Genomic DNA, 24289 nt, shown 5'->3' on the forward strand with positions numbered 1-24289 from the left:
ACCCACTAACTGTCCTCCAGTCACAGGAAGAAAGCATGGGAGGAATACAGCTGGAGGGAGGGGGGGGTTGCTAGTGGGTTACAAATTGTTGTAATAAGCCAGTAAATCCAGTGTGTCTATTCAATCCATGATTTTTTAGTGTCCTAGCAAAGTTATGAATTTAAGCTCCCAGGCTTGTCTTTTGAAAGAGTTGTGCAGGTTTCCTTTGGGAATGGGGACTGATAGGTCAGATAAAGAGTGATCACTTCATGAAAAGCATTCACCCACCAGCGAGGAGGTGGTTTTGTCTTTTATCGTTTTCCTGTGTGAGTTCATTCAAGAGCATAATGATTGTCTCGTTTCACCCACCTATTTGCTATTGGGGCATTTAGTGCACTGGATGAAGTACACCACATGTTGTGATAGGCAGGTGTAGGACCCATAGATCTTGAAAGGTGAGTTTTAGGGGATGTTGATCTTTGTAGCAATGGAGCTATGTCTGCAGGTTTTGCATCTTTTGTTCTGACAGAGTCTGGTGCCATTTTCAGTTGGTGTGTCCTGGGGTAAGTCTACACTGCTGGCTTCTTGGGGTTTGATGCAGCAGGATCGATCGAGCGGGTCATGGAGCTCAGTCGATCTCAGAAGTGCTCTCCAGTCTATGCCATTAAATCCACCTCCCCGAAAGGAATAAGGCTGCATCAACCGGAGGATGTGTCCTGTTGACGCAGCACAGTGAAGATGCCATAGTACGGCAATGTTGGTGGCAGTGTAGACCAACCCCTGGTCTGTGGGGAGCTTGCTTCTACTGGTGAGCTTGGAGAGGTTTGGGGTTGTTTGAAGGCCAGAAGAGGGAGTTTAGGAAAGATTTCTTTCAGGGTGGGATCCTCACAGAATATGGGATGTGGTAGTTTGATGATAGCTTGTCTGGGTTCTAGTGTGGGGTGAAAGGTGACAACTAGCGGTGTGCGGTCAGAAGAGTTCTATTTCTGTATTGAAGCAAGTTCTCGCAAGTTATTTGGGTGACACGTTCCATAATGCAGCATGTTCCACCATGTATTTAGCTGTGCTGTCTCAATAAGTTTCCCAGACCTGAAGAAAAGCTCTGTGTAAGCTCGAAAGCTTCTCTCTCTCACCAACAGAAGTTGGTCTAATAAAAGATATTACCTCACCCACCTTGTCTCTCTAAAATCTGACACAGCTATAACACCACCACATGCTATACTGAGTAGAAACATAGATGAGGAGAGGAGTCAATGGGACCTAGTTTTTCATGTAGTTTTTTCACATGTCAAATATAGAAATCAAGACCTTTCTTCAGAACCCCTTATTCTGTAAAGTGATAGATCAATTAAGTGACTGCAGAATACATTAAAGTACTTACATAAAAGAGATTGCATATTGTTTACTATTATTTCATCAAATTTCTTATAAGCTTTACAGTTATTACAGTATATCATATTTTGATTTATACTAGACAATTTCTCAGTGTTGAGAGTGGCCGTTTACCTGCATGACTCTCATTAATATTATCAGTTAAAAGAAAAACATTTTGTACAGCAACCTAAAAATATGTTTCAAATAAAAGTATGAATCCTTTTAATCACTTGCTGTATAAAAACACAGATATTACAGATTCAGCTTTCTTTATTCCTCCTAAAAACTAGACTGGAAATAATTCTCTTCACTTTTGTAGAGGAACATTTTCATATAGATTTGTGAAATTATTTCAGTTTTAGTTATAGTTGATACCCGATTTTAAATATTAGTCAATAGTAACAATTTTACATTTTTTTCTTTCTAACATGGGTGTTCCAAAGTCAAAGATTTTCCTATTTAAATAATATTGACAGCAAAACTAAGACCTATTTTGCAAAACTATTTACAAGTGTCGCACCTTAAAATCCTAAGTGTTACTAAGAAAACTGAGTTTAAATGAGTTAAATAGTTAAATAAATGTAAATAAAGGAAAATGATACACATACATATTAAAACAAACTAAAGCTGAAAGTAAAATAGCCGACATAAGCGACAAGCATGGCAAACAATGGACTATGTATCCTGCATGCAAAAAATATATCCACATCCTTTGGAAAACAAATTCCAAATTACTACTGATCTATTTTTTGATTCGTGCAAATGAAGCTGATCCCTTAGGGAGGATATCCATGTCATAGAGATAAAATAATTAAAGACAGGTTATTTACAAAGTTAGGAAATGCAAATAGAATGTCAAGTGTTACTATTTGTTTTTTGTTTAGAAAGTATCTTTTGAGCTATACAGAGGCAACAATTTATTTGTATAATCAAATAAGAAATTGTCTAATGACCTATTTTCCTTAGTGACAAATCATTCCTGGAATTGATTTGCAATGAAATAAATATTCTTACAGAACAAAAGAGAAAATAAAATGCAAAAGATTATCTTTGATACCTATCTACTTAAATTACAGCCATATGGGCTCCCATACAATATTTCAATTTTAATGTGCTATCTTTTTAAGTTATCATGCTTTTGATAGGCATTTGTTTGTTCACATTCACCATCTGCACTTCTCTGATTTTAAGTACAAGATTAATATTTTCTTATGGGGCTCTCTTATTCAAAGGGAAACCAAGTACTGATCTGTCACGGATCAGATCATGGATCATTTATTTGACTTTGAAATTGCATGGACTAGTTAGTAATTCTTTTTATCTGCATATTTGATGAAGGAAAAAGCACACAACGAGACAGAGCAAGCTCTCATTTATCTTCTCCAAATTCAGCAAATATTAACAGACACAAAAGCTAGGTTTAATGACAGCTAAGGATGTATGAGGCCCACCAAATCCATCCAAATCCTTGAAAGAATGGAAACAATTTAAAGGAAAAGTCTCCAGCATTCCCTGCAACCTTGAACATCATCATCTATAATATTGTTGATAACACTCTTCAATGCCCCATGAGACATACACCTCCATCTCCGACCCATACCAAAAAGCAATACAGACCTAACTCCATCCATTTCAGTGTTATGCAAAAACTTACTCTGTTATGCTCATACTCGTTTCCACACAATTGACTGTCACACAGTCCATTCATTTCGAAAGTTATTCTGTTTTAACACTGTGAGGTCCCTGTTAAGTTTTTGTTTGAGAGAACTGGATTAAGTTGGGGTTCCGTATTATTGATTTTTGGAGCAATTTGCTGGTGATCACAGCAAGACCACTGCCATTGTACAGCTTGCACAGCAGGGATTAATTACTTAGTGAAGGTGAAGTTTAGGCAACCCTTCAACCAAGAGCTTGACACCATTTTTGAAGGCAGGCCCAGAGTATGTATGTTGCTTCAAAACTGAGGTCTCCAGAGTGGCAGCCCTCACTTTTAAATCAGATTTTAACGTTGCTCAGTACTCAGCAACACCACTATAAAAAAACCAAAGATATTCAGTACAATATTCTTCAGAACAATGGGAGTTGTGGCATGCTGAGAGCACTTTTAAAAATCTGGCCCTTATATTTTAGTTTGGCATTTGCAAAACATATATTCTCTTTTAATTTATTCTACTGTTGATACTATCAGACCCATAGGATAATACATAACAAGAAACTTTAGTTAAACATTAGTTTGAAGACAAGCAAAAGAGAATCACTTTAAATCTTAATAGACAAGGAGTCACATATTATACACCAAATTATTATAATCCCCCATTTCTCAGGTTCTCTGCCTTTCAAAGTAATAAAATGCTAATTAAGCTATAGAACACTCAACTAATCAAATAAAACCATATTGCTTCTGCAGCTTCAAATTCTATACTGACACAAAGTTGGTATTGAACTTGCATTTCTTGGCAAGCGAGAGAGGGTGGGATAATGTGGAGAAAAAATTCTTACACGTCTTTTTATTACAACAGTCATACAAATGACATTTTTCCCCACACATTGTTAGATGAGTGGGCAGATAGGAGATACCTGGAAGGCAGTGGGGGCACTAAGTTCTGCAAGCAGAAATAACAACAAAAAGTACAAAACTGTCTTAAAGGAAAATTGCTGTGATATGATTTAATTGCTTGTTATTACGTTATTAAAAAGGTGTTTATTAAGGATCCAATCCTGAGAGGTGCTGAATGTCTAACACATTATGGTCTCTTTCTCCCTACTCCACTCCTTATACCTCCCCCACTCGCCACCCAAAATTCTCCATGTCTTCCACATTCAATGACAGCTTCAAGTGGCTCAAGAATTAAAATTCTATTACCCTTCTTCCCCCTGTCCTCCTATATCACTTTTAGTTATAGCCTACAATGTTTAGTAAACATTGTTGTTTAACTTTTCAGATTGATTTGTCCATGTTTTGATTGAAGCAGCATCTCCCAGAAACATGCCAGTTTAATCCTAATAAGGTATCAAACAACACTGAATATGCTAAATGTGGGGAATAACCATGGAATTTTCAACCACAGGCCAGTGGAGACAAAGAAAGGATGTAGGTGCAGTGCACTGTGATTTAACCATCACGCAGCAGAACCTCCATACATCACACTGGAAATTATCAGAACTTTGTTTATTCTTTATATTATCTTTAAATTACTTTAAACTGCATGTCACAAAAATCTCAAGATCAAGATTTATGTTATGCTATTTAGAGATTTGCTCTTTTTTGCGGGGGGAATTGCATATAGTGAGATTCAGTTGATGGATTATCCAAAACCTGGAGTCTACAAATTGAGATTGCATATTTTATGTGCTAGAGCTAGTTCAAATCAGAATTTATGGGATTTATGTAGGAATTACTGGGTGAAAATTTATGACTTGAGTTATGCAGAAAGGCCGACTAGATTATCACAATTGTCCCTTCCAGACTTTAAAGCTATGAATTAATGAAAATTGAGAGTTTTATTCACGAATCATTCCACAGACAGCTATGAAAATAATCAGTACCTCTTAATGTTAAATGTAGCTAGTTTACACTTTGCAAAAAGGACGAACAATTTCCTATCTGATCCAACAATAACCCACACAAAGGTGTGCATTAGTAGACTAACAATTCAATTCTTGGATAGCTGCAATCGCTTGTTCTCATGCCTCACAATGCACCTTAAGCATGCAGCACCCAGGAAATACATTAACAGCTCACTAATGCACAACTCTGATGTAGTTAACTGCTGTTAGAATTTATAACAACATAAGTGAATTTATGTAGGGCTAAAAGATTGTGGTTAAGACATAGGACTAGGAGTAAAGAAACCTAGGAGTAAATTCCAGAATTAATGAAAATTCAAAATGAGTGTGCAGGTTGGAGCTCTACATAGGACAGGTTGTTGGCACTCTCACAAATAGTATAATGCATCCCGTAAACTGGGGAATAAACAGCACTCACCCATCCCAACAGGGTCTTCTCTAGAGAACTCAGCATCAGGGATTCCTCCAGTCAGTTTATCTTTTTCTTTTTTTTTTAAATGAAAAGATTATTCTCTGTATTTTGGTGCCCAAGAGAGCTTCCTTATCTACATTACAGCCAAATTGTGTTCAGTGTAAATTGATGCCTTTTAGAATTAAATTTTGCACAGCTAAGGAAGAAAAAAAGCTCACCACCACTGGCCAGAAAGGGTAGCTATACGTTAGCATTCTTACAATTTGCTCATAAATCATTCACAAGAGAAATTCAGTCACTATATTGATCAAATCACACATTAAGCTTTGCTTTTGCTTTTTGTAAAGTGAAGAGCCATTGCTCACTTATGAGACAGTAGGAAAAAAGTATGATCCAGAGTATCACCAAGCTAAGCTACAAAAAAAAGGAGCAAACTCTCCAACAGGTATCCACCCCAAATACATGCAGAAAAAAGGAGAGAGAGAGAAGATATTACTTGAAGAAAGAAAGGCAGTGATCCTACAAGTAGTAGTCAAAGTTCACTCCAGAGACATGTCTCTTGGAGGCAGTGGAAAGCCCAAAACATTTTATTTCCTTCCTTGTTTTGGAGTTGGTACTGAGTAGCCTTATTGTCTTCAAAATGACTACTCACTTGTACAGGATTACTCATATGCTCTAAGTTTTTTGCAGGATCAGGCCTCTAGTTTGTAGCTATCCAGCAGACTACTAATATTCTTGATGATGGTAAAACATGATATTTCCCTCCAGGCTGGCTATTAGCAAACAAATTACTGCTTTTGATTTTACCCATTTATCACACTCACCATTGGGGGGAAATATTTTTAAAACTCTCCTTTCATCCTCTAACATTCAAGTGTACAAAAAGTTACCTGCTGTTACAGCCAATTTAAAATTGTTGGAGATATATATATATATATATAATAGGATGAAGAAGTAAAACTCCAGTCCTCAAAGCAACAACATTTACAACCTCACTTCCCCATAACTCATGGTTTCATAGGATGTCTGCTTGTCTTTCAAATGTAGAAATGTCTTTCAAATGTAGAAACATGACAATTAAGTTTAAGATAAAAAAAAAATGTAGGCACCTCTCTGTGTGTACATTTATTCCCTTTTTTCACGTGTCTTAATTCTCCTATTCATTCAGTCCTATTTCCTCTTTTTTAAAAAATCCTATTTCCTTTCCTTTCCTTTTTTTTCCTCTCTCCCCTGTTCATTTAAAGACAACACTGTTCCTTTTTACTTTACAGGACCATCTTCTCCTTGATCATTTACCCCTCTGTTGTCATTTCTGACCCTTCCTTTCTCCCTCACTCGGTTCTCCTCCCTTACGGGTCTCTATCTGCTTCTCCTGTCCAGTTCCTCTGCCCCTTATCCACATAAGACGTGAACCTGCAACCTGATTATATGAGTGTACCCATGCAGAGCCTCACTGACTTCTATGGGAGTCTGTTCCTTGTGGGCAGACTCCTCATACCTGTACAGATTGCAGGATTAAGGCGATCCACAGACGGGAACCCCTCCCTTGGAAGCAGGTTATTTAGGTGTCTAACCTATTTCTTGCAAAAATGAGTGGGGTGTCTGCCTAACTCCATGCAGAAGTGCCAGGCAGAGGTATTGGGAGTGTCCTGGCCATTGGACTGTGAGATATTTTGATGTGGATCTCTCTCAATCTCTGTTATTGAAGTTGTTCCACTTTAACCAGGCTAAAGAAAGAGAGAATCATTCTACAGTCCAGTGGTTAGAGCATCGCCTGAGAGATGGGGTACCCCTGTTCAAATCTGTTCTCTCATCAGGGAGAGATTGAACTGGCATCTCCAACATCCCAAGTGAATGCCTTAACTACTGCACTGAAGATCATAAGGAAGGGTCTCCCTCTCCTCACGCCCTGCCCCACCGGCCATTTTTGTGGAGTTAGGCAAGCCCTCAGAATATCTACTAATTTGGGTCCCACAGACGAAATAAGCAGAGGAACACCCACCATCCCCCAGTTTGTGGACCATGCTAAGTTTTAGGTGGGAGACAGAATTTAGGTGGAAAACAGAATAGACACACCTAAAATAAGGGATCTGTGTGCATGCCGGAAGGCAGAAACATAAGCAGTAAGAAACTTTTACAATGGAAATGTAGGCACCAGCTAAGCATGGGATTGAAGAACACAGTGGTGCCAAAGTCTCTGTGTAGAACTAGTCCTTAGTGACATGCCCAATGTCACAATGGAAGTCTGTCACAGAGCAGGGATTGGAATCCAGATCTCCCAAGTCCTAGACTACTACCCTAACCACTGGACCATCCATCCTCCATACTGTAGCTACACTCTTTTCATAACCGGTGTAGTGTAGCTCTTTCACTGGGCCTATTAATTTACTAATTTTATAAATGAAGATACACATACATTTCATTGGGCTTATTACAGGATGGCTAATTTGGTCAAGTTTTATCAAAATAGCATGCACTTGAAAAAGCCTGTAGATCCAATGTGATTATTTTCATCAAAAAAGGGTTCATCATCCACCTAACCTTCAATCTTTTCATACAGTATTAGTGACAAACAGACCTGACAGTAGTAAAAATTATAAACAGTAAAGCATTAAAAACTCAAGCCAGCATAATAGTTTCTGGTAAATACAACTCCAGGTTACAGCTGCTGTAGAAACAACAACAAACTGATAGCACTATAGAAGGTGACACATTATTTGTTTTAAAAGTTGGACGTTCCTAACATAAGTCATACAAAATATTAAAGGTGAGGTATAGAGCCCTGCAAATCTGTGGATATCCACTTTATATCTGCAGACCATGTTTGCGGATTGCAGATAGATGCAGATCCAAATTTTATATCTAGAGTCCTGCAAATATGCAGATATCCGCTTTATCTGGACCATTCTGCTGAGTACTCAGTAAGATGTAGTACCCCTCAAACATCATTCAACTGACACCTAGATGTCTTCTCTTACCATGCCTTCCTCCCAGATAACTATAGTTTGCACACAGCCTACAGCTCATGAAGTAAACATGGTGGAAGATGTATTGCAAATCCAAACAGTGTGTCATGTAGAGTTTTAGTACTCCTATGCCATTATCATGACGAAGAATAAGAACTCATCTTCTATTATCATAGTCCATGATACCACAACATGTTTAATTCTTCAACTGGACAGCTAACAAATCCAGAATGTTTCTGCTCTGGAATAGATTGATTTTTACTTCCTGTGAACAGTTTTATACCTTCTTTATGGGAAACAAAGTATATCTGGAGCTTTCTGGCTGGTGCAAGCCAGGTGGTAAATCCTCTAATGTCATTCAGTGAGATAGAGGAGGTATTGAGAGCTTCTTAGCACCTGGAAGTTGGATCCTTACCATTGTTTACTGGTAAAAACCTACAGGAAGCTCTCGGTCTACTATTGCCTTCTCTCCGGGAGAGCAGGACACGATCTGCCCTCAGGCAAGAAGGGATTATGCCCCTGACCAAGAAGACATCTCTTGACATTAGCAATGATAAATTATCACTCATTACCAATTCTTCCCTTTTTAAACACTAAGTTTACTGATTTTTATAGCCTGCTACAAATTCTCCCAATACAAGAAAGTTAGGCAACATCAAGTTAATAAACACCACCCTAGACTTACATTTATCTACCTTCTACATTCTTTGGAACAAATGCTTCTCACATCCTACCTTCAATTTATGGAACATGTAAAACAAAACAAAGGCAACTAATTTTATTTTTATCAATGAATGTTTATAGAGTTATTCAGGCTGAAAGAGTATTTTGAAACATCCAAAGTCTTTTGCTCCTGCACCCATAAGGATATATTGCTAAAACTCATGCAGAGATGGGAAGGAGGGTTTCATCGGGGTGCTTGCTTATACACTTTTGATTTTGGCCTTAACCCTGGAAAGAAATCGGCCTGCATTGTCCCTTATGACTTCATGGGATTTGACATAAGAATATGGATCCAATTAACAGGATCCAGTTGTAGGGCTGAGACTTAACTTTTCACGTACACGCCTTGGCCCTGTCTTGACAGGCAGAAAAGAACATTTTTCAATTGTCTTCACTCAGCTGAGTTAACTTGACAATTGAAAAGCCCTCGTAATGCTCATTAAGATGGAGGCTAACATATTTGAAGCCATGGCAGCTAGATGTGTTGAAGTCTAGGGGGGAGCCTAGTTAACATGGTTTCAAACAGGTTTTCTTGCATCTTAATGAGCAGTAAGAAGGCTTCTCAATTGTGTTAAACTAACTCAGTTGAACTAAGACAAGTGAAACACAGACCTTTTGCATGTCAAGAGAGGGCCCTTGAAGGGAAAAAAAAGAGGTAGGTGTGTCCAAAACAAAGTAATAATGAACTTCCATCAGGGACCTAGGCAACCCATTTGCACTGCATGTATTGTTTTTTCCACTCAGGAGCCACTGAAAATAAAGATAAATTACAACAGTTTCAATACACAATTTTCTTCTCAAACAAAACAAAAGCAAAACAAAAAAAACCAAAACAATACAGAGTATAAAATGGTAAGATATTTCTGGTTGATTACCTATTCCTAGTAATCAAAGCTGGAGAGGCGTTCTTGCTGATTTTATTAGAATTGTTAGTAGTCTGGTATTTTTGTGGAGTTATTTGCAAGGCCTTGCTGGAACGGATGAGGTGGCCCAGCAATGGTTTTGTTCCTTCATAGAAAGATACCAAAAGGTGGGGTTGAGTAATTCCTTCACAACCCTGAAAGCTCAAGAATGCATCTTGTCACCACTCCTGTTCAGTTCATTAGGCCACTGGGATAGATTATGAAACTTTATTGGCTGCAATGTCTCCAGGACGGGGATTGACACTCAATTCCACCTCTTCTTTGCACTGAACCCACATTTTGTTTTTTCTGTGCTTTCTATATACTTAGCTGAGGCTTGGATCCACCTAAATAAGTACATATTGGCTAAGATAAAATCTGGACAAGATGTAACTGATGCTGATGAGTCCAGCTTCCTAGAGCAATAGAGGGTTAAGACTGCACCTTTATAAGGGGTGTGTTGTGCCATTCTTTGTCCAATATGGTGTGCAGTCTTGGGGTTTGGTTAGACCCATTGCTGCTTCAAGATATACTGACAGTAGCTTTAACTCATATTGAACTTTACATCATCATTTTTGTATGTATTGTGATCAGGGTGCTAGTGTGCTAGGCATTATACAAACACACAGTAAGATACGGCACTTGCTATATGTGGATCACCAGGAAGATCACCAGAGTTATTCATGCCTTTGTTTCCTCCTGGATTATTATAATACAATTTACTTGAGATGGCCTTTAGTAAGCCTACAGAAAATTCAGTTATCTGTATTCTAAGGGAAGAGGGTCAACATGACCACATAAAATCTCTTGTAGATTAACAGGAAACATAATAGAATCCTATTTTCAAGAGTGTTCAGCATCGATAATGGGGAGCAGATTTTGGACAGAGCTCAGCACCCAGCAGCTTTGACTGAAAACAATTTGATCTATTTTGAAAATCTGGCCACTTAGGGAGCAAAAATAGGAGCTGTTGGGTGTTGAGCTCTGTTAAAAATCTGGTCCTTAGCTAATATAACAACAGAAACAGGGCAGAATGATTTTTTTGTTCTTTTTAAATGTTTATAGCATAGTAAACTCCAAAGCAAGAAGTTCTAATACCTTAGAATTTATGGTTGCTTTAACCTGAAAATAAACTATATCCCTTCTTATTTTACATATTTAAAAGAGAAACGAGAAAAATTGATCATGCACATACAGATATTCTACATGGCAAACAACAAAGGCCATGATTTAAAGTTGTATAGTTATCAACACACAAACCACGTCTCACCTATACAAATCCAACTGCTTGAACTATATGCAAAACAGACTCAGCTGTGATTGTAGATTTCATAACAAAAAGGATATGTATGTATGTTTTTATACTGAACTCTGTGGGCCTAATCACATGCTTAAAGTCAAGCATGCATGTAAGTTTGCAGTGTCAGGGCTTGTGATGCTGGTAGACCAGGTGATAGTTCATACCAAGGTCCCATGACTCAACTAAACACCGACAAATATATAGCTGGAATCAATCGGGCTCTCTTGTGTGTTAGTAATGTTACAATAGATATTAGAAGTAAAAGAATGTGTTCAATGTTGAGATTAATGCAGGCGGCAACTACAAACATTCAATAAAATCTAACTTGTAGCATCTGTATTCCATATTGTAAGGTCATTTGTATTGTAAGCCTCTGTGACATTGTAAATCACCAGACAGAGGAGAGAGATATTAACTAATGCAAAGTGCTGGTCTCCAGCACAAGTCTTGGCCAACAAGGAAGGCCCATTAACACCAGATGGACTACTGTGGAACATTAAAGAGGACAAAAGACTTTGTTGCTCTGCTTTCACCCCTCCCCCATGAAGATGAGTCATGCCATAGTTTCTCAACCTACACGAGACACAGGAACAGGGTATGCGGCAAAAAACCCAGTGAAGGGAGGCAAGCGGCAGCCGCCAACTTCTGGGGAACCTAGGTGTCAGCCACCCAGTCCCATCTCCTAGCTGGGAGGCAGGCGGCAGCTGCCGGCTTCCTGCCTGGTCCCGCCTCCTAGTTGGGAGGTAGACAGCAGCTGCCCCAGTCCTGGGAAGCTGGGCAGCAGCCACCGGCTTTTTGGGACACCAGGCGGGCAGCCGCTGGCTTGGGCAGCAGCCGCTGACTTTTTGGGAAGCCGGGCAGCAGCTGCCCATGTCCCACTTGGTCCCAGCTCCCAGGTGGGAGCTCGGCGGCAGCCTCCCGCACCCTGTGAGCTGGGTTCGCAGCTGGGTAGCTGTCACCTGTGCCCCGGCTCTGAGCTGAGACACAGCCTCCCATGCACTGGCTTGAAGACGGGAAGCCGCCTGCCCACATCCCCAGGTTCCAGCCTGCGCAGAAGCCTCCTCCGCCCCAGCTCGGAGCAGGTGGCAGTCACCCACCTCCCGGGCTAGCAGCCAGGCGGCAACTGCCTGCAACTTGCCCAGGTGGCAGCTCCCCTCCCCAGCTCAATGCCCGGTGCCCAGAAAGCAGGCGGAGAGCCCAGCGGCTTGCCCAGTCTTGGAGCCGGGCTCTGACCACAGGCCAACTTGTCAATTTCACTGCTCTAGTTGTGCAGTGAAATTGACAACTATGACAGCCCCCGATTTTTACCAGTATAAAAATGTTAAGAAGGACCCACACGGTGTGATTTGCCCCAGGCCCGCACCCCCCCTAGGGATGGCCATGGGGAGTGCTACTATCCACTCTGGTGGGCCGCTAGTGTCTGCTCATACCTCACAAGTTCCCGCCTGCGTGAGGAGAACACCATATGATCCCGCCATCAGGCCATAGTGATTGACTGGCATTGACCTTTGCTTCTACATGGAGGAAGGTGGGGAGAAACAGCAGGGGGTTTGTGATCTGCCACAGCTACACAGCACTGTAGAACTCAGAATTCTCCTGCTTTATGTGAAATACAGTCGTCCAGCGGTAAAGGGGGAAAAGATTGTATTTCTCAGAGTGGAAAATTGAGTGTTGGGGTACTTATTAAAATTTTCAGAAGTTAGGGGGTACTTGCTATTTAACAGGTTGAGAAACACCAAGTCACGCAAGTAGATTCCTCCCATCAGAAGCTCAGAGCACATGTGGAGAAGGGAATGAAAACCTCTAACAAGGAAGAACTGTATATGCAGCTTGGACTCTGGGGGACAAGGTTTTCTAGGCAGAAGCAAAAGAATCCCAGTACTTAGCCTGGGTTAGCCCTAAAGGAGATATGAAGTTTGCTTATTATAGAAGCTACTATTACAATCTTAAGTTTCAAAAAGTAACTCATTTGTGCATGTATACACCTGCTTTAACCTTGTAAATAACTCACTTCCTTTTCAATAAATGTGTATACCGTTTACTATGGGACTGGCTCCAAGCATTGTCTTTGGTGTGTGATCTAAGGTGCAATTGATCTGGGGTAAATGACTGGTCCATAGGGACTGAGAGTAACTTGAATATTGCTGTGATTCTTGGTATAAGGGACCATCTACCATAAATGTAGGCTTACCTGGGTGGTGAGACGGATCTCAGTACCCAAGGGGACTGTTTGTGATTCCACGTTAAGGCTGTCATAGTGCCCAAGGAGTTTATACTTGCTAACTGGTTGGTGAAATCTAGGTATAGAATTCACAGCTCATTTGGGGGGTTGTGTCCTGATGCTTAACAGTCTGCCCTGAGGTTGGTACTCACGCTGTTGAGCTACTGTAGGACAGCTTGACTGAGCCTATGTAGTAAAAATGTATATACAGTGCTTATATTATTCTTAAAATAGAGAGATACCTTGAATATTACAAAAGATGTGATTTTTAGTTGACTGTATTTGTCTGAAAACGTTTACCTTATTGTTACTTGTAAGACCTAAGATTACTATAACCAAGGCTAAAGGAACAATTCTTTTTTTTACCCCCAGTTTGTTTACTTTTGGTGGGATTTTCAAAAGCGCTTGATGGTCATCTACTCCCACTGAAGTCAGGCCAATCGTGAGCACTTTTGAAAATCCCACCCTTTGTATTTTTGACACTATTTTCCCTCGATAGTATGTGTTCCGTTGTTGTTGGGGGTCTTTCACAACAACAGGTGAAAGAAGCTATTTTTAAAGTGGATAAATGTGATCTTAAAACAAGAACTAGCAGGATAACTTGGGTATAGGTATAGTGTCCAAAACCAAATTCATTTTTAAAAATTAAATTTCTAGTTGATAATGTCCCTTAAATTGAAAACCTGAAGGGTTTAATCAATGTGTGGATTTTAAGGCCAGAAGGCACCCTTATGATAAACTAGTCTGACTTCCTGCATAACATAGGCCATAGAATTTCATCCAGTAATTCCTGCATCAAGCCCATAGCATCAGGCTGAGCTAAAGCATATCTTTCAGAAAAATATTTAGAAAGTCTGGATCTGAACACTTTAAGTGATGAAGAGTTCATCAGTTTTCCAGACAAGTTGTTAAAATGGTAAATTGCCCTTCATTAAAATGTGCACCTTATTTCCAGTCTGCATTTGTCTACATTCAACCTCCATCCATTGGATATTGTTATGCCTTTGTCTTCTAGACTGAAGAGCTCCTACCATCAGATATCCTCTCCCTATGTAGATACTTATTCCATAAGACATCAGGAATCTGAAACTACTAAGTCTGGTGTTCTCTAAAAATTAAGTTTAAATTTAAAGCAAAATGAAATATATTGACTACTTTAGGATCAAACAAACCATCAATTATGCTCATGCAGTGTTTACAGTTGAAATATGACAATATTGTGATAGGATATGAGAACCTGAAACAGCCAGGCTAGAATAGAAACAACAGTGACGCTTGTCAATTTGCCCCAGCTGAGAAAATACAAAATATAAACAACCACAAGCAAATTAGATTTTTAGAAAACAAACACACACACACACACACACGATTACTTGGGGCAGCAAAAAGTTTAGTTTAGCATCTACATGATTGATCAGGAATTTCTTTGTTTGTGTAAAGAGGACAAGTAACATCTCCATAGGAGGAAGTAAAGATAGTGGCAAACCTGCCAAACTTCACTCACTTAAAAGGCAGAATTGCTCATTTTTTATCAGTTTGATATCTAGTGAAAGATTTTGCGCTACTTCAATCTCCCTCATTTAAGCAGTTCCAATTGGACAGTCCTGTACTGGTGATCGAGGTAGAAGCTGTGGCAACAGAGGTCAAATTCTGGGAAAAGTACCAACTGTACTCTGTCCTCAGTGCTATCTCATTGCACTGCACACAGACTGTCAATGGTGAGCTTTCTTTTTCAGAGATCCATAGAGCTGAACACCAGAAGGGATCTTCAGATCAGTCTGACCTCCTGTATATCACAGGCCATTACATTTCACCCACTTACCCCTGCAGTGAACCAAATAAGCTTGTTTTGCTAAAGCCTATCTTCCAGAGAGGCATCCAGTGTTGATTTGAAGATTTCAAGAAATGGAGAACCCATCATTCCTCTTGGTAGTTTGTTAATCACCCTTACTGGTATTAAAGCTTCCCACTGTCATACTACCAGCATTGTGACCCCTGATACTTTATCATCAGGGCAGTGGGAGTTCTCATGAAAACAAAGTGTTTCATTTGTCCCTGCTCAGAGCAAATCTAAACAAGTTGGTAAAAAGGCTGGTAGCACCTTGTCTCTACTAGAACTCCCACCAACATTACCACCAGTGGAAGTGCACCACTGTTAATGCTGCCATTAAGAATTTAAGAAATTTAAGAAAACAGCCCAGAGTAGATGGACAGAAGTGAACCCAGAACTGTTTGAGGGAGAACTTTCCTCCCCAACACACATATACACAGACTATGGCGGCACTAGGATCCAGGTGGTGCCTCTCCTTCTCTAACCATGTGTCCTTGAGTGAAAACTGCAGAGAAGATCCAGTCAGAGACTCCAGTAAGTATGGACAGAACCTGCCAAAAGGTGCAATCTCTGAATATTCAAAAGGCTTCCTACAGTTTTGACTGGACTTGCTAACTCCCCGCTGATTGGCTGTTGGCTCCAACCCTTCCTTCCCCCTCCCTCACAATCTCTTCAGATTCACTCCACATTTCCCCTCTTACTCTCTTCTCCCCACCGTCCTCCTTCATCCTCTTCCCTTCCCTCTTCTTTCCACTTAGCTGATCCCCCCCTCCTAACTAGCCACCCTCACCCACCCAAAAAAACATGGAACTAACATGTTTGCTGCTATCACATTGTTCACTGTGCTTGTGTGTTCTCTCTCTTCCCACACCCTCTGTCCAACTTGTCTATTTAGATTGTAAGTTTTTTGGGACAGGGACCATCTACTTCTCTGTGAAGTGCCCAGAACAACATAGCCCTATTCTTATTTGGCCTTAAGGCACAACTGTAGTAAACATGATTTCCATAGAAAAGCTGCTCCAGGCATCTCTCCAGGGCAATGTTTACTTAGCGATTGGACCAGGCAACCACTTGTTCCCTGCTCTTCACAAATAGTTTATTGACATGATACTATTCAGGAACTTACACAGTGCAAAAAAGACTGAAATCTCAAGTGTACGTGAGAAGCAATGCGTTATTGATCTGCCCAGGGTTGGGTTTCATACTGCTTTTAGGAATTTTATTTTCTGTAGTCACACATCTTTAAGAGAGAGAAAGTTCAAGTGTAATTGTCCCAACGCCTTATCTTACAATAGTGTTACTGTAGTAGTCAAGGCCTTTCCTGATTTATTTCTTTAAAACTTTTGATTTACAAAAAGGGACTCCCATGGCCCTGTGGGCACAAGGAAACTCAATCATCTCATTCACCTCTGGTGAAGCGCTACCCATGTGAGCAGCAGCAGAAGCCGGAGGTTAGGCTTAGCCTATACTAGTATTTTTTCCTCTAAAAATTTCTCACCGTTGTTGTGATTGCTGCTATTTCTGCAGTGGCTGAACCAGTACAGAGAAGGTGCAAGCAACTCCTGACGTTTTGTCTAGAGCTGCTGAGAGTAGAAAGCAGGATAGTAACTAAAACATCAGCACCTCTTCCACACCAGCACCACCACTGTCCTACCGGCCCACAGCCAGACTGTACTGATGGGCAGGGACAGGTCTCAGTTTTGCTGCTGTAAAGAAGCTGCCTTGGTACTACTGGTGCTTCCAATTACCAGATGAAAGGCTCGAGAACACCCAGCGGGAGAATGTCACTGGCAATGAATGGAGCAGGAGCTGCTCCAGGCAAAATGCTAGGCAGGGCCGGTGGGCCGACAGACACACAGCCAGACCGTCACAAACATCTCATCAAAAAACAACTGGGCAAAGTTTTCAGTTTTGACTAAAAAGTGTTATTGAAAAAAAACACACTTTTGGAAAACGTTAACCAAGTTTTGTTGTTAGCAGGAGCCGGCTCCCAGCTCCCCATCTGCCAAGGGAGCCCCCTCCCCGGGAAAGAAGGGCTGTGGGGGGGGGGTCTCTGGAAGGACGGGGCATTATTATGCAACCCTGCCAGTGCATTAGCCAAGGAGGGAGATGGCCAGAGCCGCGCGCCCGGGGAGCCTCAGCTGTGCTCAGCTTCCCCGGGCTTGTCCCGGAGGCCTGGTGCGGAGTAACCGAGCTGGGGGAAGGGGGGGATCGAGGCGAGACGGCCACTCACCCAGCAGCAGCAGCTTGAGCTCCCTGCGCGCGTCCCGCTTGTCCCTGCGCAGCTGCCGCTCAATCTCCGCGCTGATCCGCTGCGACTCTTTCTCCTCCGCGGATAAGCAACATCCCGCCATGGTGAGCGGGGCGCGGAGCGCTAGCCGGGCGGGCGAGGGGGCTGGGAAGGAGCGCTGCCTTCCCGGCTCTCTGCCCAGCAGCGGGGGGGGAGGACAACACCTGGTCCTCTACGAACCTCTCGCCGGCCCCGGACCCCCGCGGCACCAGCCGCCGGCAAGGGCAGCGCGTCCGCCGGGCTCCCCAGCCAGCAGGCGAGACGAGTCCCACGGAGCGGGGGCGAAGCGGCCGCGCAATTGGCAAATAAAAGCCAGCCAGCCCTCTCCGCCCGCAGGAGAGCCCAGCTCCGCCAGCCCGCCCGCGGCTGCCGCGCTCGGTGGGTTGGGCTCGGCTCGGCGTGGCCAGTCCCCGGCGGGGGGGCAGGTGTTCTTGTGTCTGGCCGCCCGCCCCTCCTCTTGGGGGTTAATATTTGCAAATGCGCCTTTGCTGGGGTTTCACGGAGGCTGAGCGCGAGCCGCAGGGCAGGGCAGGGGAGGCGGGAGAGGGCGGAAACGCGCCTCCCCCCGAGCAGCGCTGAGCCAGGGGGACACACGAAACCTCGAGTCTGGCCGGGCTGCGAAGCCGCCTCTGGACTCGAGAGGGGGAGAAACGGGCAGCGGGGAGGAGCCGCCGCCGTCGCTGCCTCAATCAACGGCCAGCGCCGCCGGCGGCGGCTGAGAGGCGAGGGGGGGCGGGGCGTCTTGTCTTGCTCGCTCAGCTCAGCTCAGCTCAGCTCCATGCCGCTGGCGGCGGGACTCCAGCGGCCGGGCGCTGCAGCAAATGGCGCCCTGGGCTTTACTCGCCCTGTTTAAAACGGCCGGAGTGAGGAGCTGGGCGGGGTCCGCGCCCTCAGCCTTGTCAGCGTCTCCACAGACCCCTGTCCCGCGGGAGAAGGCGGGGGTCCGTGCGCAACGCAGCCTCCAGCCCCCCTCGTCTGCGGGCCAACGGCACAGCCCCGCGTGCCCAGCCCCGTCGTCCTCGTTAACGGTCCGGGAGCCTGGCCCTGCTCCGGCAGGTGAGCGGCTGCGGCGTCCCAGCAGCGGGGCAGGGACAGCAAACCAGACGTGAGCTGAGCTCCCGGGGCCGGCGTTTGCCTCGGGCACAAAACTTGTTCCCCTTCCCTCGCCTGGAGTCCGCAGCCCGGCATTCAGAGCCTAGAGGTTAATCGGTTCCAGGGATCGCCCGAGAATGAGTGCAAACCGGTTTTGTTGAAGCAGACACAGTCCGAGATGCAGAGCTGTCATTCTGCCACATCCTCCATGCGGGATGCTGCTGCTGGCCTTTACCGTACATGGCTGACACCCGGCCTGAGGGACACCCCCCTCTCCCCCGCGAGAAGAGGAGGAAAGCCCACATGGATGTGGGCTTAATTTACTGCAGAGCTCTAAAACTGTCACTGACTTTCGGAGAAGGATTCCACATTTCCAGAGTCAAGAGCTGATAGTACCTTAAAAGCAGTCAGCTAACCTCAGTTTGGTGTAGGAAGAGCTGATTTGACGTCCAAACTGAGTGATGTACCTTTTAATCTGGTGCAGTTGAGGGGATGTTTTGGGGGTGAGACAAACAAAAGCTGTGTAGCAAAGTAGGCAAGATTTTATATAATGACCCATAGGTCAGATTTCACGTTTGTTACCCAAAAGATGCCACTTGTTTAATTAACATTGCATAGTGTTGTATCTCCTCCCAACGTTTTGTGACTCCCCTTTCCCATTTTTCTTTCTCCAAAAGAAAGAAGCCATAATAAGTGAAATTATTTGATCCTTTGGTTGCAAGTCTTCATTGCTGAAGCATTGTACACTGGCACATTTCTTACTTGGGCTTACATTGTTATTCGTGTTTAGCTTTACAAATATTACTTTCATTTTGTGAAGTGAAATAAGATTTAGAGTTAAGCCTTGCCTCGACTAGTAAAATTAGAACCATATTCCACTAACTGTCAGCAATGGTGTAAACTGCTAGTAAAACTGGGGTCAGGTGTTTTTACTCCTGTCATGAAAACCTGTTTTAATCATGCAGTGTTAAAGACACCTCAACACTATTTGTACTAGTAGCTTAGCAGCTGTGAGTTCTCATTTGGGGTCTTCAGCTGCTACTGTTAATACTAAGTAATAATGACCAGCTTTGTTACAGTAGTCTGCTTGCCAGTGCGCAACATAAAACACTGGCAAATTATAAAGGTTCAAATATTACTCTGTCCTTCGTGGGTGCAAAGGGCTCACTTGCAACAGAAATATTTTTGCACAAAGGGGAAAGGGTTTTGTGTGTTTCTAAGGGTGATTGTTTTTTAAAAAAAAATTGGAGGGGAAGAAAATATTTACTATGTATTAAGGGGGGAACCAAAAACTGACACAGCTGGGTACTTTAATGTATACTGATACCTGTACTTGTTTGAACTTTTCTCTCTCCTTGTTACTACTTTATTCCTTGGTCTCTGTCTTTCTTCTCTTAGCTACATTTTTCATCTAATATGTCAGTTGACATATTTTCTCTCTCACCTCTCTTCCCCACATACACACGCTGCTGTCTCTTCTAAGCAGAACACAAATCCAGTAATGATAGTTGAACTTGCAGCATTTGGGTGGATTCACTACCAGGGAGAAGATTGTCTCTTAAAGTGTAGGCAGCTCCATGGACAGTGAAGCTATCATAAAGATAAGCAAATATTTATTTAAATAGGCACAAATAGTTAAATTTAAAAGATTTCTTCTACAGTATGTGATTGACTTAAGTTTATGCTGTGAACATTTATGCTGTGAACATTTTTAAATCAATAAATGTCAAGGTGTGGACTTGGTTAATAACAAATATCTCTAACCTCATGGTTAAAATACCTGAGCATTTAAGATTTAATAGCTAGTGTTAAGTGAATACTGAGTCTTTTTAGGGATAGTAGCTTCTGATAACATCCCTTTTGATATGAGCAGGGTTTAAAGTAAGGGGGAAACTCCCCTACATTTGTTAATCCTAGGGTTTTGTACAAACAGTGATTATTCCTTGAATAATGTTATTCAGACTGCGTCAGCTGATCATTGCTAGTGCAGGTAAATATTTGCCCTGTCCAACAACATTTGATGGCCAGTACGTACAATTTGAGATAAGTGTCAGAAGATTAGTTTATTTTGAACTATAGAGAGGCATACACAGTTGTATGATTCCCACCCTAACAACTTTAAATATTCAAGGCACAAAGGTGTTCTAACATTGGGACAAGGAAAAATTCCCTGGGAAGTCCCCCTTCCAGGGAAGAATTCCAAAGGATCCATAGTTTAAATTTAGTCTCTTATGCACATTTAACTTGGTGCACATGAGTTTGTCCCATTGACTTCTCTGGGATTATTCACATATATAAAGTTAAGGATTGATAAGGGTTTGCAGGCTTGCGGCCATATTAGTTTCTTTATCTGGTTCTGTTAGTGTAAAGTTCACCGTGGGGCAAAGATTCACACAGAGAAAATATCACTTTTGAGAAAAAGTGAAACCCAAACCCTGACCAAGGACTCACAAACACCATAAAAAAGGCTCCAACACTACAGTGGTGATTAAGGGAAGAAAGAAAGTGCATGGGAGAGAGGGAACCCATAGACCCTTCTGCCACAGTGGAAGTAAGGCAGAGATTAGACTCCTTGTGCTTTTGATTGTGATTTGTTTGAAAGGTCTCAAATTCTGTACAGTGATGTCACCAAGGCCATTTTAGCCATTAGGAAGAACGAGTTCCTTACCCCTGCCTAAAGGATTACAGCAATCAGGGACAAGAACACCTCTTGCTTTCACATATGCTTACACTTTTAAAAATCCCATTTGATTCCCTTTACCATCTGGAGTGTGTAGGAGATCCATTATGCAATGTGGCCTTGTTTCACAAACCAATTATTTCTGGGAATTGGCAATTATGGAATATGGTGAAGTGCTGGAGGTCTCTTTCCTTCAGGATGCTATTTTGCTAACTTGTTGCCCAGATAAACTGTTCTTCCCTTGGGATTTATCAGCCTGCAAATGCACACCACCTGTTTTTATACAGCTCAGAAGTCTGAGGATATTTTATTCCAGAATGGACCCTTAGGGCTTTATGTTAGTACAAAGAAACTTTATATCAATAGGAAGTCTGGCTGCAGATCAAGATCAGTATGTACACACTCTTGAACAACCTGGCAGCATGACTCAAACTGTGCTACCAGGGCCACCTTTGGCTGCCCCATATCTTCTTAAAGAAAGGTTCTCGAACACGAGGGGGCTCTGTAGAAAGGCCATTTCCTACTAATCTTCATAGGATTACAGAGTACCATACTACCTACCATTACCCAAACCAGGTCTGCTCACTCTCCGTCCTGCCCTCATGGATATCCAGACTCCATGGAGAACTCTCAAAAAGGTCCCAAGACAGATAATGTAAAAAAGGCTGATGATCCCACAATCTGTTTAGCGTAAGCAAAATCTTGGGGCCATAATCTAGTCCTTGGTTCTGAGTTAATTATATTTGAACTATCCACCTGAAAGAGAAATTCTGCTTTTAGGTACACACACAACGGCCCGGCACTAAGCAAAGGTGTACGTGTATTTTTGAGAGCAGACTCCCTTAACTAGTTGCAGGGTACTTCAGTATAATCACCTGTCATAACCAGAACTTGAACATCTCTTTATTGTCCCTTTTAGAAACTGCATCCAAGTTGTGTGTGGAGAAAAAATTATTTACATACCACTCTGTGAAGAGGTGGGTCATCTTAGACAACCTTTTGTGGCCAGGTGTTGCACAGCAGGAGCCCTGCCTTTTTCCCCACACCTCAAACTCAGCGTCAGTAAATCCTCTTGCACAGAATGGGGCTATGAGAAACAAAATCAAAAGAATCAAAATAAGAATTCCTTCATTAATGAAAGCCTAGGGAAGAAGCACTTGGAATAAAAGTTCTAAGGTCCTTATTGCAGGACCCTGGTTAAAATCTAAAATAAAAAGTCTCTGTACCTGGTCAGGCTACCCTCCCTGGAGAGAGAGCACCCCACTTGCAGACTATTCAGCTTCTATTCTTCTCCCCATTGCTCATCCTGTAACTTCCTGCTGAAGCAGGTTAAGGAGAACCAGGGAGTCTCCATCACTGCACCCAACTGTTCTCTTTGTGAGCCACAGGGTAGTTCTTAAAGGGCTGGTATACTCTTTACATATTACCATGGTAGGGGTTTGTTGATTCACTCTCTTAACAGTGTTTCTCAACTAGTGAGTCGGGACACCTAAAAAGTCACAAAAGATAATCAAGGGGACATGAGGTGTTGAACATTTTATTACAATCTAATTAAAAGATAATTTCTCTCCCTCACTACCAACAGATGCTTAGCCTTCAAGCCATTCTTTATCAGCATCTCACCATACACACAAAACATTAAAATAAAAACCCTATAAGTTTATCATCACTGATACTTTTGTAATAGGTGTAAGAAGATCGTGAACATTGTTTCTTTGAATAAGGGGTCGCTAACCTGAAAGGCTACGCTATAGCAACCAGGAAAGGAGTGAAATATGTACTGTATTTTGGTGTGGGGGTCAAGATCTAAGGGGAAGCTGTATTGGAATTCACTTCCAGTTACTTCATAATCCTCTAACTTCTTAAACACTTCCCTCCAGAAAGGTAAATTGGTGGAATGAAAAAACAAACACAAAAAACTCATGCTTAACAGAGTGAAGAAATATGGCAATTCACAGTCCGGAATAAATATGATGGAGTCCATTTTTTTTCTTTATGCAGAAAAATAGGCACGAAGTATTACTGATACAGTTATAATAGAGTTCTAAATAACCATCTTTATTGAATATGATGGTCTTTATGATCATTTAGTTCATAGCCTAATTTTATGTGAAAATGTAAGTGACTCCAATTTAATATTCATGTAGGGACTATTGAAAGAGTGACATGTACGTGGTTGTGGAGAATGTGGGAATTTTTGTAACATTTTTATGACTAGTATGCATGACCCCGTTTACCCACCCACTTTTTATGGCTCTTTACTGGTGTAAATGGATTGACTTTTCCTTGAGGAGAGGAGAATGAGGGTGGTCACGTGTCACATACGCTGTCTGAGTTGAGCCCAGATATTTTAACAAGTACTGGCTGGAATACACACATACGAATGAAAGAGACAATGGTAACCTCAGTGATTGAACAACCAACAACTGAGATCAAGTTACTTCCCCTAACTCATTGCTGAGAAGTAGAGGAGAGGAGAAAGTCCTTAGTAGGAGAACAAAGGGACCATGTGTCAAGTGTCTGTGTTAAGAACAGGGCTAATAGACACAATGGTTCACAGAGAGAGAGAGAGACCAGGAGACAGAAAGCATGTCCACCCTACAGATGCTAGAGTGACATAGAGGGAAAGGTTTTTTCTGTCAATGTAGGTAATCCACCTTCCCAAGTGGCAGAATTTTTCATGCTCCTGAGTGACCTAGCTAGCTAGGTCACTCTAAATATTAAGTGTTGACCAAAGGTAGAGACTGAGATGGACTTGAGTCATCTCTGGAAAGCGAGATAAGGGATTCTGCTAAGACAAACCCTTACTTAAGCTTAGCTTTTCCATGCTAACCTAAGGACTCTCAGAAGCTGTTTTCCAGCTAGCTAATAAATGTTGTTTTGTTTTGAAAAGCCTGCCATGTGTCACTGCAGATACTCATTGATTGCATTGCTCCCCGAAGATGTGAATGT

General features: G+C 42.2%; 1 protein-coding gene across 2 annotated transcripts in view; it reads right to left on the reverse strand.

Moving 5' to 3' along the window:
* Positions 1–18537, reverse strand: part of LOC137167205 (guanine nucleotide-binding protein subunit alpha-14) — a 68354-nt gene extending 49817 nt beyond the window's left edge. The window contains exon 1 of one of the 2 annotated variants that reach the window (XM_067569235.1): positions 17509–18537. In XM_067569235.1, coding sequence (XP_067425336.1) covers positions 17509–17629 — 121 coding nt within the window. In that variant the 5' untranslated portion in view covers positions 17630–18537. Of the gene's footprint in view, positions 1–5338; positions 5358–17508 lie in introns of those variants that run through there. The other variant, XM_067569236.1, reaches the window with a different exon arrangement.
* Positions 18538–24289: the final 5752 nt, after the last annotated feature.

This window comes from Emydura macquarii, unplaced genomic scaffold, assembly GCF_026122565.2.
Source record: "Emydura macquarii macquarii isolate MOO-44397 ecotype Brisbane River unplaced genomic scaffold, CSIRO-AGI_Emac_v2 contig_2897, whole genome shotgun sequence".
NCBI lineage: Eukaryota > Metazoa > Chordata > Testudines > Chelidae > Emydura > Emydura macquarii.